The sequence below is a fragment of the Diabrotica undecimpunctata genome, chromosome 4, assembly GCF_040954645.1.
Source record: "Diabrotica undecimpunctata isolate CICGRU chromosome 4, icDiaUnde3, whole genome shotgun sequence".
NCBI classification, from domain to species: domain Eukaryota; kingdom Metazoa; phylum Arthropoda; class Insecta; order Coleoptera; family Chrysomelidae; genus Diabrotica; species Diabrotica undecimpunctata.
The window spans coordinates 14,886,561-14,903,337 of NC_092806.1; the positions used below are offsets into that span (position 1 = coordinate 14,886,561).

The window sequence follows — 16,777 nt, forward strand, 5'->3', positions numbered from 1 at the left end:
CGAGTTTTACCGAGAGTATCATTTTCGTGTAAAATTGAATGATGTTTAAGTTTACTTGAAATTTTGATTAATAATTATACTCTTAAAAAAGTTATATTGACTAATACTTAGTACGATCCGTGTAACTAGCGCCCTCTATGAGAATCAGATATAAAAACAAATTCATGAGATGTATCAGCTTCCAAAACTTATTCGTATAAAATTTCATTACAATGTTGCCAGTAGTTTCGGCAAAATCGTAAAAAATGCGTAAAATTTTTTTTTTCTTCAACGCCCTGTATCTTGAAAACGGATGGCCTTACAAAAATTTTTTACTAAGCAAACCCCAATTATTTTTCAGTTTTTTACCTACCCTAAAGACGGGGTTACCTTTTTTTGAAACACCCTGTATAAAAAAAAGTTTGAATGCCATATATAAAAAATAAGATACAAAAAAATTGTTGAAAATGTGGCATTTTTTAGCATTCTAGACTGTAATAGTACCTTAAATATTTATCGCACAAATCATATCTAAAAATGCTCATAAAAAACATCGTGCTTTATAAATTGAGTACAATTTGTGAAAAATACAAAAGTTTGTGTATATTTTGGATGAAATTAATTTTGATAAAGCATTGGTAAATTTTATAAAAATTCTGTGTAAAAAATCTTTAAAATGTGCACTGATGAATAAACATTCTTTATAAAAATTAAATGGATTTACAAACAGATATACAATTAAAAATGTACAGTAAATACACAGCCTTCAAGGTATAAAGAGGAATAGTCTCTATCACTTACACAACTCATCGAAGTGAAGTGTTTCCAATAAAAACTGAAAATACTCTTCACAATCACTTTCAGTCTCATCATTATAAAGTTCTTGGATTCCAAGAAAAAAATTACATCACCAAATTTTCAAAATATAGTCTTTTAATATGTATGGTTATACAAATAATGCAACACATTGTTTAAAAAACTTATCAAGTTTCTAATAATACACTAGACATTATTTATGCACTGATTTACACTGAAATCTAATAGACAGACATCACAATTATTATTCTGGTAATCATGTCACATAAAACATGTAGTAGAAAAATCATTGCAAAAGTCTTGATGCAGAGAACCTTCAAAATACATTATTTCTTATATCTAAACATTAAATTATTGAGTAACATTTTCATTATATTTTTCATTAATACCCAATAGACAATACAGTGGTACCTCGACATAAGAGTGTAATTGGTTCCGTAATCTTACTAGTATGTCAAAGCAATTTTCCCCATCGAAATATTATTAATCCCTTCCAGTCCCCAAAAAAACATGTTAGTTGTTTTTATGTTTATAAATAAGAAAAATGTATTTAAAAGAAGAAACATTTATTCATAAGTAACAAAAAATACATACATATTCTGTAAAAACGTGAGAAAAAGTGAAGTGCTTACGGAAGCGCTTAATTTTCATCAGTGGTCTTTGCTTTTTTCCTCACACTTTGCTCATTTGCATCTGCAGATTGTTTAAAAAAACTGTCCAACTTATCAACAATACTTCGAAAACGAGGTAAACAAGCAAAGCAGACAGACTGAGGTCTATAGTAAAAATTAACACAGTGTAAATTACACTGACATGGAGAGTGCAATATGGTTAGTATTAGAATCCGAATTTTTGTCAGATTGAACTTCCAATGACCCTTTAATTTGTCAGTCCAAGTAATAGTCACGTACAGACCCGCAAAACGATCTTTATGGCGAGGCCGTGAAGATCTATTACCAGTAAAGCTACCTTTTATTTACAAAGCAAATTAGAAGTAGTCAAATAAGAGGTATGAATTTGAATAAAAACTGATTCCTGGTATCTAAAATCTTGCTCTCATCTCAAAGCAAAATATCGCTCGCTCCGCGACTCGTACCTCAAAACACTCGTATATTAGGGCGTTCGTATATCGAGGTACCACTGTATTTAAGATTAAAAAATAAATCTAAAATTAGTTACTAAAAAATGTTTTAGTAACCAATTTGTAACTAAATAAAACAAAATTCTGCAGAATATTTTTTCACTAAACATAATTTATATACAGATATGTATTATAATCTCAAAAGTCAAAACTCAGCTGCAAAAAGGAAAGAATGAAATTTGAGATGTTTTATTAATTATACCCCTCAATAAATTCACACTGATGACTGATGCATGTACTAAAGTCAATATAGTGACAACACCATACCAGAACAGAGTTAACAATAGAAAGCTTGTATTTAAAATAAGTAAATGGCAAACAGTCTAGCAAATGAACATGTCAAATATCAATGTAGAAGAATCATAATCCTTTGTTGAATTTCAACAAATACAGAAAAAATGAACATAAATAAATTTATAAATGTATAAAAACTTTAAGGGCATGGGACAGTCACTACAGATCAGATATTGTGCATACGCAGAATAGACCAGGTTCTAGTCATGACGTAAGTGGAAACTAGAAGCAAATTAGTAATTTCGTTTGATGTTGTTTCTTGACTAAAGTTTATTTGTATAAGATTTATGATTTACCTAGTAAAAGCCTAAAAATGATTTGTGCTGGTTTTTAATGGACTACCTAAGTTTGACGTCACAATGGGCGAGGATTTTAAATACCTTTCCAAACATTTTTAATTTGTGTGTATTTGTCCCATAAGAAGTTGGAAATATTGTTCTTTTTTAAAGTTTGAAGAATAAATAAGGAATTTTGGTTATAAACATTCATTCTGTGCGATTGGTATTATTTGTTTTTGGTGAATTTGTGATTGGGGAATACCAACGGGGTTTCTGAACTAAGTGTTCTCTCACCGACCAAAAATTTGCACTGAGATAGATATTAGAAAGTGTTATAAGCAGAATGTAGATGTGTACCAACGCTATAGACGTCAAAAAAGCATATGCTTGTGTAAATAGAAGATATCTGTATAGCACTGAGTGAATTTGACGTTCCACAGAAATATGTACTCAAAATAACTCTTGATTCAGCAATCAGTAGGGTTAAAATAGCAGAATTCTCAACATTTGTAGAAATAGTAATCAGTTTAAGGCTAGGAGATATAACATCTATGTGTCATTTAACTTGGCTCTTGAAGGAATCGCTAAAATCATAATTAAAAGAGCTGTAGAAATCATAATACAGCTGTAGAATGCCATGCTGTGAAGACAGGACAGAGTTTCCAGAGGAAAACCAAGCTCTTGTCAAAGAACCAACGGGAAGGCACAAGATCAAGAAATCATAAATGGACACAGTACTAAAGAGTAATAAGTTTTAAATTCCTGGGTGCAGTAGCAACCAAAAACAATTCTGTGATGCAGTAGTTTAAAGCCACGATGACAGCAGCTAAAAGAAGCTATTTAAGTATCAGAAGTATGGAAGTGAAACATGAACTTTGTTTAGCAATGTTGAAGAAGTATTCAGAAGGTGGGAGAGAAAAATCTGTAGCTGTAGCTACATTTAGGATAACAAAATTTGATGAGTGAAATAAAGAAAGGGCGGATAAGGTGAGAGGCCCATATACAGAGAGGGGGGAGGAAACCCTGACTCAGATGGACATTGGGACTCAGACAGAGATTGAGAATTCAATGGTGGCAGCAACCAGCCAATAACAGAAAAGAATGGAGAGATGTCATGTGGCAGACCAAGTGCTGTACAGCCAGAGCGTAAGGTAAAAATAAACACCTGCAGGTCAACTGAGAACATGACATAAGGGCAGCAATTATGTCATTAACTGTTGATTTCTTTCATTGAACAAACAGGTCAATGACCTAAATCAGGATTATCCAAGTGTATATTCGGCACAGTATGACAGCTTTGGCAGAAGAAGTCCAATTTAGTAGATTAACTTTTGACAAACTTTTTTTTATAGAATGAACATGAGAATGTCAAATGTTGAGAAGTAGTACTTGGTAGTAGTATTCCTCCTAGTAGTTTGTAACCAGAAACAACTTTTGAGAAACTGGATTTTATACCTGTCTTGGGAAATCACATACATTTAAAACAAAGAGTATTTAAATATTTTAAGGTAGTTCCAAATAACACAATGAGCTAGGGGAAGAACTATACTGTGAATAAGCACACTATAAGACAGAGTTAGAAATGAAGAAATTCAAACAAAAAAATCTGAGTATCAGATGATTTTGAAAGAATGGCTAAAATTAAATTACAATTGGCAAAAGCCCTCGAATATACGGTTGGCTTGGCGTCATATAAAAACTAAAAGAATCGTGGAAAAACTTAGAAGAGATAGCGAAGATAAAATGTAAAGTATTGCTGGAAAACATAGGATTTAGACCACTTTCAAAAGAAAAATTTGCAAAGAACTGGAAGAGGCTTATATCTGCACATATATTAATAAGCTTATATCTGCACATATATTAATAAGCTTATATCTGCACATATATTAATAATAATAATGGCTGAGAAAATAATCATAATTACCTACCTAAGGGAATAGAGAAGAAATATCAAAGAAAATCAAAGGGATATCTATTTTAACGATAAAAAGATGGGTTACAAAAATTGACTTCAATCCAGAAATTTTAAAGAATATTTTTAACATTGTTTGAACTCTTGGATGCTAATCTGGAATTCTGGAGTTATCTCTTTATGTCATTACTAAGATTGTAATAGATGTAATAGAATAAGTGTGGTCATTGTGTTATAAAGTTTTATCATTGTATTATTTTTCTTCTTCTTCAATGTTCTGTATAATGTTCTGCATATATACTGAATGAAACCTGTCAACTTTGTGATCAATATCTCTACCTTTCTTGAAACCTATGTAATACACCAGGTTTTCATATTTAAACACTGTATGAAGTTTGTAGATTTTTTAATTGTATATATATTTTTCCCTTTTATCAACAAATACCACAAAGAATTTGTTTAATATTATTTTTCCAATGGAATAAATATTCCAGAATTTAAAATCAAATTTCCAATTACGTCATTATGCCATGCACTGCATTGTGTTACTGAAACACCCTATCTATTGGTAGAAGTTTCATACTACAAATATATGTAGAAAAAAAACAATTTGATTGATAATTGAGCATACTTCTTGTGGACTTTTAAGAAAGGCGATGATAATATACCTTAAAATACAATACGAAAATATCTGTACTATCTTAAAAAAGTGTACAAAGAAATATAAAAATATATTACATATATATACATGACTCATCAATTACCAAATGGTACAGGCCTTATCTACGGTATGGTAACTTTTTAGACTCATGTTTCAAAATAAAGCCATGGAAAGAACTAAATGATAATAGTTGTGGAATTTGATTGATAAATAAATATATTAGATATGTGAACGAAAGAAAATTAAACAACATAAAAATATGAGTCACTCAGTAGAAGGCTCAAGAAGTCATTAAATATTTTAACAAATCTTCAATTACCTGTGTAGACATAAAAAGCTCAAAATCTGACATTTATTACAGTATATATAGATAGAGTACACTGTAAATTTGTTAAAAATACTTTTCCTTCTTAATCTATTTTACAAATATATGCATGCAGTCAAAAGATCTCATCATTCAGTAAAATCTTAAGCACTGAAATATAGTGATTGTATTGTCAAAGTAATTGTATCTTACTAAATAGTTGTGGACAAATACAATTGTTTCTTCAGTAAAACTCATGATAAGAATTCGGTGTTGGTTCTTACAGACAATGGAAATCAAATGGCAGTTAATGCTACAGTATTGTATGATATCCTACTTCAACACTGTCAAGTCAACTCAGCATGTGATGTAATTTTTATCACTGCAAGAAAAACAGATTGAAGGATTTCATAACAAAAACTCCCAAACCCAGAATTCCCACAAAATCTATTGACTACACACACTACCACAATGACTATTTCAATAGATAAGCTTTATTTGTGAAACAATAGGCACAAGAGCAGTGATGCTGAAGAAAGAGAAGAAAATGGCTGTTCATACAGAAATTAATACACTCTTCACTCCGATGACTCACACGAGAGATTAATATACTACATAGTAAATGTAATACATAATAATGATTAAGAGTAATGATAAAGATTAAATGAATTGTTTTGTCCACAACAAGAGTAAATATGAATTTTAACAATAATACCATAAAACTAAAAAATAATACATTTGTATGGAATGTGCAAATGAAAAATAAACAAAATATCTGAATTTATTACATCTGAATATATGTTAAATATAAATTTATTTAACAAAATATAACTGTATCTAAAGATGTAGATAGCAGTCATTATATTAGAAAAAGACCTTTTGAACATGCATAAAGCAATTTCATAATATATAAAAATTTAATGGATATTTTATGCACGAAAATATAATGAAACTTTTTATTTTGAAGTTAAGGTTCTCTAAAAATCCAAAATATGATAGAAAATAAACATGATTACAACTCTATATGGTACTATGGTATTCACCTTCTATCCCTATACCTATGGTGGCTTCTGCTTCTTTCTCTTTCCCTTCCCCTATCACGTTCTCTGTCCCTAACTCTAGAACGTTCTGTTGTTCTCCAAATAAATTCATCAACAGATCTATCATACGACCTTTTATCAGAATATGATGCTAATCTAGAAGACGAATAATCTGGTACAGGAAGTCCTTCATAGTATCTGGGTGGAGGTAAATTATCATAAGGTGGGTAAATTGCAGATGCTACATATGGCAAAGGAGGTAATTGATGCTGCATAGTTCTCATGTAATCAGCAACATAAGCTTCAGCTGCTGCTGCTGTATATGGCCTAGATGTGTCCCTTTCATAAAACATAGAATACCTATCCCTTGGCCTTGGCGATGCTGAGCGTCTATAGTTATTTGTTGTCAGTCCTCTAGATAAAAAGTATTTTCTCCTGGAAAAAGATGATCCTCTTCCTCTATAGTTGAAAGAGGAAGGTCTGGCTGCTATTGGCATTCTGGCTTTTGGGTGTCTGTGTCCATCTCTACTACGTAAGGTACTTTTTTTACCAGCTTCTTTAGCTAATCTTAATATTGGTAATAAGTCAATTCCCTCATCTTCAGGAAATAAACGGCATAATTCCTCAGCTACACGGGGTTCAATTTCTTGTCCATCTCTACCAATTTTTACAGGTTTTCCATCATTCCATGGATTATACAAATGCATTGTGCTCAAAAATGATAACTCTTTACGACAAATCCAGTCTACTTTAAAGACACCTCCCAAAGCTTTGGCTGATAAACCAGGTGGGAGTACCCAAGAAATTGGAGATCCATCATGTCTTGATTCACTATGTAAACGAGCAAAACCTGCAAACTTTCCACTTTCTTTAACAGAAAAGATTAGAAGAACATTTCTTGATTCTTTATATGCCTGATTCAGGTTTGATTCATTTTGAGGAAGAGTTGACCACACACCTTTGGCTTTTGAAAGGATGATATTCTCAGAATTATTAGATTTAATAACAAAAAAACGGGCATCACGAAACAAATAATTTAACTTCGTTATATAGTCATAAGATTTCAATTTATCTTTGGAACGTGGTCTCTTTGAGGCTGGTGATGCACTCCTAGAACGGTCCCTCTTGTGCCGCGATCGTTGCAGTTGACCGGAAGAATTAGTGCTAGAAGAACTGATGCTTGGACCGGTTGAAATTTCAGAACTGGAGGAGGATACATCACTTTCATAGTTTACTTCATCTAATTTCATATCGTCACCCATATCTAGACTAAGATTTAGATTTTCAGTATTCATTATCACCAAAACATGGATGTCCACACACTTTTAAAACTTATCCTAGAAACATTTTGCAAGTTTCACTTAACAAGGATATTATTTTACTTTGATTTTCGTTTATTTTCAAAATAAAATAGAACACCTTCACTAATAATTTAAGTTGGTTGCACTTTGTGTGTTTTTAGCAAAAATCAAGCCGCAAGCTTTCTTCTGAACGTCAAATGTCAAAACGTGTGTCATCGCATAGATTTTTTCATGGAAATCGATTCCTCATCTTTTTAGGTATAGAAGCCAGCAAGATTTATAGCAAAGAAAGAAGATAAATGTTTTTTTGGTATATTTTCCAACAAAACAGGGGGTTTAACTGCACTATATAGATAACATGTCATTCTGCATAATCCAGTTTATTACAGATTATAACAAATTATATATTTTATCAATTTAAAAATTTATCATTATAAAATAAATCAACTGCCCCATAAATATACTCAAATCTCGAGAACCTGAGGTTCTCATAAGCAAATATGTTGTCATTAAACCAACCAATAACAATAAAAAAAATTATTTTAAACTGACGTATTTTCTAGCAAGGACATATCTTCCAGTTTATAATAAACAAATTGTTTATATTTTGAAAATATATTAAAACACAATTCCCAAATACAAAATATTCAAATCAGTAATAAACATCCAGCATCCAGTATTTTATCTTAAAAAAACATAAAATCTTTGTTCAAGAGTGTTTAACCTTGGCGCCGTTGATTAAAATTTTCTGAATGGTCAAACGAAACGGGGTGTAGGTCTTGCGCAGAAGAGCAACTCCGGTTGTTGCTCTGTAAAATTGAAATTGTCAAGCAGAAAAAGTGATTGTGGGGAGGAGTGTATTCATGTAAAGCCGACAAATAATCTGTTTTGTAAGTATAATGTGTATCTTCCGTGAAGTGAATATTTAAAAATATGACAGAAGTACGACGTCTCATGAGTTCTATTCGCAGGTGCAAACAAATTTGTTGATTATGGAGACGTTAATCCCACTTAAATGCATCTAACATGCAATATTTCAAAAGGCACAAATAGGATGCATACTCCCGAAAAACTCATATTTATCAGCTAAACGGAGATTTTCCGTCTCTGTATCAGGGGTAAGTTATATTTTTGTCTTATAGATTGTAATTATGAGCTTATTTTGATTACAAGCTGTCTGCACACATCAACCTTTTCGTATATTGTTTTATGAAATAATATTACGTTTTTAAATAACATAATTTTATTGCACTTGTCGGAGATAAAATTATATTGAATAAGGGGCTGGGTTATAATGCAAAGGCCATCTGGGCATCATAAATGTCAATGCTGAGGTCACACTGTTTTGTTTTGTTATTTTCCTGTGTATATTTTCAGTTTATTGTAAATGAATATATTTTTTATTGGTTTCATCTCACTTTTTTATTTTGATAACATTCCTATTTTGATAGTAAGAAGAACTTTTCTGTACGGTTTTTATAACGAAGTCTTAGTAATGCTATTTAAAAATGCTAATTTATTATAAAATCGTCTTTAATAAAATTAACAGTTAATATTATAAAAGTATTTTGGTATAACTGTCAAAAATATAGAAATAGTTATCTACTGCTTCTATTTATGTTTTTAGGTTTATATGTTATAAATTTTATATGGAAATATAAACAGTAAACTCATATTTATACACAGTAATAGCCATAATTATGTGCATATTTTATTAAAAAGTAATGTGCTAGAAAAAAAATGTTTAAATGTATAAAAAAGAATTCGTAATAGCTTTTTTAAAATTATTATTATTTGGATATTACCTTAAAATTGCATAAAAATTTATTTCCATCATAAAAACATCCTGTTCCAAACAAAATAGGTTTGCTATTATTGTAATTAATGTTATGTAAGTTTAATTTACTTATAATTGGGTAGTAATCTATGAATTTCTAATTTTCTAAAGTAGTGGGTGATGGACTATATTTAATTATCACTGGAGCTGTCCCAGGACAGAAAAATAATAAGCATTTATTTATTTAATACGAAAATAAGAAAAACTTTTCTACAGAAAATTGTTGGTGTATTTTAATCACATACTCAAAGTGCTGTTTCTTTTCCAAGCATTTCAATTACAAATAAAATAACAGTTCCAATAGCTTAATAGGTTAAAAATGCAATTAAAATGTATGTAAAAAATTATATGCTAGACAAGGAGATTAAAACTTTGTAGATCTCTTAAATATTACCAATATATATCAAGTTTAAAGGCTCAAGACCTTTGCTCCAAGAAAAAGAAAAGCCATTTCTTCATTAAACCAGAAGGAAGCTACATACCAAGTTTCAAGGCTCTAGAATTTTTATTTAAATTAAAAGAAAAGACATAACAATATGAGCAGAAATATTGATGATTTTAAAATTCAATAAATACTTAAAAATATTAAATTGCACAATTTTATTTTAAATTTAACAAATGTTTTGATTTTTCTCAAGATTATTGTGAAGATGAAAATCAAATAAAATTTATTCTATTCACAAAACCCCTCAAAAGTAATGCCTCATTAAATTATTTTAAATAGTGTCCAGATACTGTTTTTCAACAGTATTTGGATAATTTTTCAGATTGTGCTTTATATGAGCACTGAGCACTTATAACTAAATCTTCAAACCGGTATGAATCCCATGAGCTATATAACAAAGACCGATATTTATCCAGGAATTTAAACCAATCACACAAACAATAATGGATCAAAACCAACATATTATAAATGATGCGAAAGGGATTGCGGAGGTATGGAGAAAATATTGTCAAAGTCTATATGCAGATGATCCCCAGAATGCAAATTACTATGAGTTCACTACTGAAAGACAGTAGCGCACCTAGAATTTGCCTCTGGGGGGGTTTGGTTGGTCATCGAAATTTTTTTTATGATGTTACCTCCATTTTGAGTCCTTAAAATATGTGAGTAACAATGTCAGAATAGGGTCTGGGGGGGGGGGTTAACCCCCCAAAACCCCGCTCTGGGTGCGCCACTGCTGAGAGAGAACCAAACATTCTAAAGTCAGAGGTAGAAAAAGCAATCAAAAAGTTAAAAAATAGAAAATCTTCTGGCGCAGACCAGATCACTGCAGAAGTTTTAAAAGGGACTGGAGATGTTTGAGTAAATTTATTTATTTAGACACCTTACAAACACTATAGACTAATAGTAATTACATGTAAAGTGTTTAAGACAAAAAAATACAATAAATGAATGAACATTAATAATACAATAAGAAAAAAATACAATAAACCCCTTAAAACCAGTGCTGATGAGCAAGCAATGTCTTAAGTTCACAGCTTATATTCACATTATTAGTATATTAAATACTTCATTACAAATTTTTAACATTGTTTATTGGTGATATGTTTCTATAGTAATTTGTAAAGAATAGATCTAGGTTAGTTATCCTTAACCTACTCTTGGGTACTCTAAAGTAAATAAACTCAATTAAACCACAGTTTGTGTACTTTAATACTGTTAACAATCAAGTATATGAACATAATGACCTGACTGTTTCTTCTAGTGGCAAGTGACTGCAACTGAAATGAGTCTAACATTACCCTGTATGAGACCGCATATGGATATTTCTTATTTATTTATTTATTTTTATTTACATATAGAAATCTTAAATATCGTTTTTTGCACTTTTTCAATCAATTCTGAGTTTGAAAATGCAGTAGGAGACCAGATGATTGAAGCATATTCCATATGTGGTCTCACCAGGGCATTATAGAGTTTTATAATTGTGCTATTTCTACTGACAAAATCCAAAGCACAATAAGCTCTGTTAGTTATTTCATAAAAGTGTATATTGAACTTCATGTTGATTTGGAATTTAACTCCAAGATCCTTCATAACACTCACTCTCCCAACTCAATCATCATTAATATAATAACCTTCAATAACGCTATTGAGTTTTCTTGTATAAGAAACTACTGCACACTTTTTAACATTAAGAGTCATTTTTGAATCATTAAACCATTGAATAACTGATCTTAGATCATCTTGCAATTTGACTGCGTCTTTCTTATTAGAGATTGTTTTAAAAAGTTTAAAATCATCGCCATACTTAAGCTGTTACAAGATTTAATAGTGTCTGGCAAGTCGTTAATAAATAAAATAAAGAGCAATGGTCCTAGTTTGCTCCCCTGTGGGACTCATCACACACATATTAGTGAGAAAAGCAATTACCTACTTTTACTGTATTGGTTCTCCATGAATTGTGTTTTCCTGTGATGGTAAAAACATGACATTTAGAAGTGTTTAGAAACATTTTTTTATCAACGAACTATTGACTTACTGAGTTCAGATCACATTGCAGCATCTCAGAGTCCTGTAGAGTTGAAATTTCTCGAAAAATCTTAAAATCATCTGCAAATAGTAGGCTTATGGAAAACTTCACACAAGTTGTTACCTTGTGGTACACCGGATGTCGACATAAATGGCTTAGATAAACTGTTCCCCACTTTAACTTGATTTGACCTACCTATCAGAAAGATATGACCTCATAAACATACATGCTTCTGAATCAAAATCAAACTTGCTTAGCTTTTCAATAAGTATAGAGTGATCAATATTATCAAAAGCTGTGGTACAGTTGGTAAAAATAACATTCAGCTGAGTTTTATTATTTATGGCCCTTGCTGCAAAATTTGTAAAAATGCACAAATTTGACATAGTGGACTTAATTAGTGCCTAATTTCAAGTTTTTCCAATGATCAGGAAATCATCAGCATATGTCATTATTTGTATACTACGGGTATATCATACTTGTTAAGTTCATTCCAGAATCTCTATAACTTTTTCTAACGCTACATTGAACAGCGTGCATGATAGCGCATCTCCCTTGCGCAGTCAATTAATTCTACCAATCCTTTTTGTATTCCAAATTCGAGCATAGCCGAATATAATTGGAGTCTATCAACAGTATCGTATGCTGCCTTAAAGTCTATGAAGATGTAATGGCAGTCTATGTTGTACTCCTTCGTTTTTTCTTATATTTGTCTAAAGATTCTATCCAAAGATATATATTCTATAAAGATATATAAAACACTGATATGACCAAGAAAAATACTTATGATTTGAATGGAAAATAATGAAAACGATCTTAGGAAATGATATCGCCCCATAAGGAGAAAGAAAATTAAAAAGAAACAAATACATATAAAGATAGCGAGAGGAATTAAATATTTGGAATGAATAGGACACATCATCTGAAGATCGGCAAACTAAATTCAACTAAAATACTGAATAACTAGCGGCGGATGGTTCAGTTTATATTGTGACGCCTGACGCGGAGCTTACTAGACCGAAGGAAGGAGACCCTTCTAGAAGATTTCCTTTCCTCCTGTTAAGCCGCTTGTGTATTATTCTAGACTGCTAGAGACTATTCACTGTCTTGAAAGCTACTAACTGGTTGACTAGCTTCCTCTACCAGACGATTGTGTAGATTCTGGGATAATTTCGAACAACAATAAAATAACGATACATTTTTTTTTTGGTGCCCATCCTCTGTTGTTGGCAATCACGTTGGTCCATACAACTTTGTTGACAGCTGCTCTAAATAGATGTATGGTAGTCATTCCTGCCCACTGTCTAATGTTCTTCAACCACGATGTTCTTCTGCGCCCTTGAGATCTTATGCCCTCTATCTTGCCTTGTAAAATTAGTTGAATTAGTTGATATTCTCATTGCGCATCACATGCCCTAAGTATGTCATCTTTCTGATTTTCACGATACGCATAATTTCCATATCTTTATTCATACGTTGGATCACAGTGTTGTTTGTAAAATGATGGATATAGGAAATTCTGAGCATGCGGCGGTAGCACCACATTTCGAAGGCTTCTAATCGTTTGGATGTTGCCTCCGTCAAGGTCCAGGCTTTGACTCCATATAAAAGGGTAGAAAATACATAGCATCTCAAGATTTGTGTTCTTTATCAATGTTTAGTTTCATATTACATAAAATCTTCCTGAGGCGATTGAAGACAGCTCTCGCCTTTTCTATACGACGTATTTCCTGTGAGTAGTCCTATTCCTTATTTAGGCTGCATCCAAGGTATGTAATTTTGTCGATTATTTTCAAGGGTTCATTATTAGCTGTGAATTGGTGCTGTATTACGTCGTTTTTACTTTCTGCAAGAATTTTGGTCTTCTTATAGTTTAATTTCATGCCGTATCTGTCACAGGTTTCCACTACACGGTCTATTTATGTTTGCAGATCCTCCGCATTATCAGCGATCAAAACCGTATCGTCCGCATATCTTAAATTGTTTATGATTTCACCATTGATTTTTATACCTTCTCTTAAACCATCAATAGCTTCCCTGAACAGCATTTCCGAGTAAGTATTGAACAACGTCGGTGATAAAATGCAGCCCTGTCGTACTCCCCGTTTTATTGTGAATTCTTGTGAGGTTTCGTTGTCTACTCGTACAGTTGCCCTTTGCTGTAAGTATAAATTTTTAATTAGGCGTAAATCTTGTTCATCAATACTAGATTCTTTCAGTATCTGAAATAATTTTTGATGTTGCACCTTGTCAAATGCTTTTTCAAAGTCTATAAAGCATGCGTAGACTTCGCAATTTACGTCTCGAGCTCTTTTTATCAATACTTGTATGAACTGAACTGAAACTGAACACGGCTAATGCTTTCTTCAAGTTTTCTATATATGCGAGAGTGAATAACAGAAAGAAGGGTTTTGAGTGCATGGCTCATGAAGCTTATAATTCTGTAATCAGAGCATCTGGTGGCATTTGCCTTTTTGGGGAGAGGGATGAAGGTGGAAACTAGCCAATCTGTAGGAAATTCTGCAGTTTCATAGATTTTGTTCAGTAAACTCGTTAGGAGTTTGAGTTGGTTGTTTTCAAATAGTTTCAATATTTCAGCTTGTTTGTTATCAGGTCCAGGTGCTTTGTTGGTTTTTAGTCTTTTTATTGCATATGTTACTTCACCGAGCGTTATTTCTGGTCCTGAACATCCAGAAACACTGACTTCTGTCTCTTGCTCTTCCTTGAATAATTCTTTCATGTATTGCCTCCATCTCTGAAGTATTCTCTCATTTTCGTAGAGCAGGTTGTTGTGCTCGTCTAATATTAAGTTATGACTTCGTGATCCGTTTCCTCCCGTTAAGTTTTTGATCTTTTTATGTAGGTTAAAAGTGTAAAGTCTTCGAGATGGTAATTGGAAAAAGGTGTTCGTTATTCCACTATCCGTTTCCTGGCAGAACTGAACAAGGCGGCCTCCTCTATCATTTCGCGTTCCTAGTCCAAAGTGTCCCACAGTATTGCCATCACCTCCTTTGCCTACTTTGGAGTTGAAATCTCCTAGCAGGATATTCACCTATTGTTTTTTGGTATGTTTTAGGTATTCTTTCAATTGTTCATAGAATATTTCTATTTCCTGCTCTGAGCTTTCCGAAGTTAAAGCATATGCTTGAATAATGTTCACGTTAACTGGTTTAGCATTACTTTTGAGTACTGATATTCCTATAAAACTAAGTACACATTTGTTAACTTCTTTATTTACTATTATAGCAACTATTAGCAACTCTGTTTTTGTTTCTTGTTGTAGTATTTTTACAGTAGTATATTGTGTGGTTTTTTATTTCGCACTGGCCTAAATTGGGCCATCTAACTTCACTGCATCCAAGTATGTCAATGTTGAGTCTTCGCATTTCTTTAATTACGTTATTCACTTTTCCGGCCTGGAATAAACTTCGTACATTCCATGTACCAATCTTCTTATCATGCTTAAATCTAAATATTTGTGGCAACCGGGGGATTCTTAGCACCCTCTCCCCACTTAAGGGGTGCCCGGGACTAAGGGCCGTTTCTATATTGACTTAATCCATTGTGATTATACTAGGGAAAGTTAAGTGGGGTGGTTTCCCGTTGCCTTCCCCAATGATTTTTCTTACTCCTTGGGAATGGATGTGTGGGATCTTGGGGTAGGGACATGACTTCCCCTGGTACCGGTTGGGGGATAGCCATGTATCGCGTGGGCAGGGTTGCATAGCTGAAGTAGATCTATCTTATACCGGGATCGTACAAGAATATCTACCCGCTATCACGATAAATTATGGGTACCTAATTTAAATACATACTTTTCAATACGAATTTTTTTGATTATTAAAATAGTTATTTCAAGAATTGTAATAAATTCCAGTAACAAAATTTAATGATCATTTATTTATTTTCTACTCCTTCTGGCCCTCACTGGATACACCTGATTCTATATCCAGCTTTATTATCGTAAGTATTATATAACTTAGTAGGAGTGTGTCGAAACTACATTACCTACTTAGAAAAAAGAGTATATGTATACTGTAGTATACTTGGAGGTAAGATTTTTGTTCATCAAATCCATGACATTTGATTTTTTCTAGCTAATTCTGGTTTACGAGTGTATGCTTTTCTTTTTGTACCATTAATACCTTAATTCTGCTAGCTTTATTGGATTGCTCCCATCATTTCATTATATTCATTTGGTGACACACGCTTTTACAGCCGTAAAAACGTAAAACATTTTATTGTCACGAATTGGATAGTTATTTTTATGACCACTTTTATCGCACCAACAAAAGCATCATAGGTATACAGAGTTCCAGATGTTAACTGTCTTGTTTACTTTCCCTTAAATTACGTATTTATGAGTGATGAATCTCAGTTTCAGTAAGTTTTAAATAGCGTATTATCTAAACATAAATTATTAACCTGTTTTTTTCGAGCAGCACAATTGTGTGGATAGAATACAATATCCAGATCTTTGCTGGTTTTGGAAATGTTTATTAGATTGTTAAATATGCTATAGTAGAAAACACAGTTAGAATGCAGTCTAGGTAAGATAGGCAATGTATTTCTTACGGAAGAACGGCCGACCACGTTGCTGGTTTGCTCCGAGCGGCGCACATACATATATTTCAAAGATTTAGGCGGCTAAAATTATATTTGGTAATTTTGGTTCTACTTTCAATTAAATTAAAGGAAAAGTATATATTTTTTACAACAAACCTATATTTGTCATGT

The 16,777-nt window shown here is 32.2% G+C and overlaps 2 protein-coding genes across 6 annotated transcripts in view; one reads left to right on the forward strand and one right to left on the reverse strand.

The window, feature by feature from the left end:
- Positions 1 to 2,752: 2,752 nt before the first annotated feature.
- On the reverse strand, positions 2,753 to 7,936 carry LOC140439218 (YTH domain-containing protein 1-like). The gene has a single exon (XM_072528987.1). It carries the CDS (start codon positions 7,718 to 7,720, stop codon positions 6,425 to 6,427), a length of 1,296 nt encoding a protein of 431 aa, XP_072385088.1. The 5' UTR covers positions 7,721 to 7,936; the 3' UTR covers positions 2,753 to 6,424.
- Positions 7,937 to 8,487: 551 nt separating this feature from the next.
- Positions 8,488 to 16,777, forward strand: part of Spn (protein phosphatase 1 regulatory subunit spinophilin) — a 96,550-nt gene continuing 88,260 nt past the window's right edge. For all 5 annotated transcript variants that reach the window (XM_072528988.1, XM_072528990.1, XM_072528992.1 and 2 more), the window contains exons 1-2: positions 8,488 to 8,616; positions 8,698 to 8,844. The gene's annotated coding sequence lies outside the window, so the exon portion shown is untranslated. The remainder of the gene's footprint in view (positions 8,617 to 8,697; positions 8,845 to 16,777) is intronic.

Coding starts and splice junctions, on each gene's coding strand:
- LOC140439218 (XM_072528987.1), bottom strand. CDS start 7,720: ATGAATACTGAAAATCTAAATCTTAGTCTAGATATGGGTGACGATATG.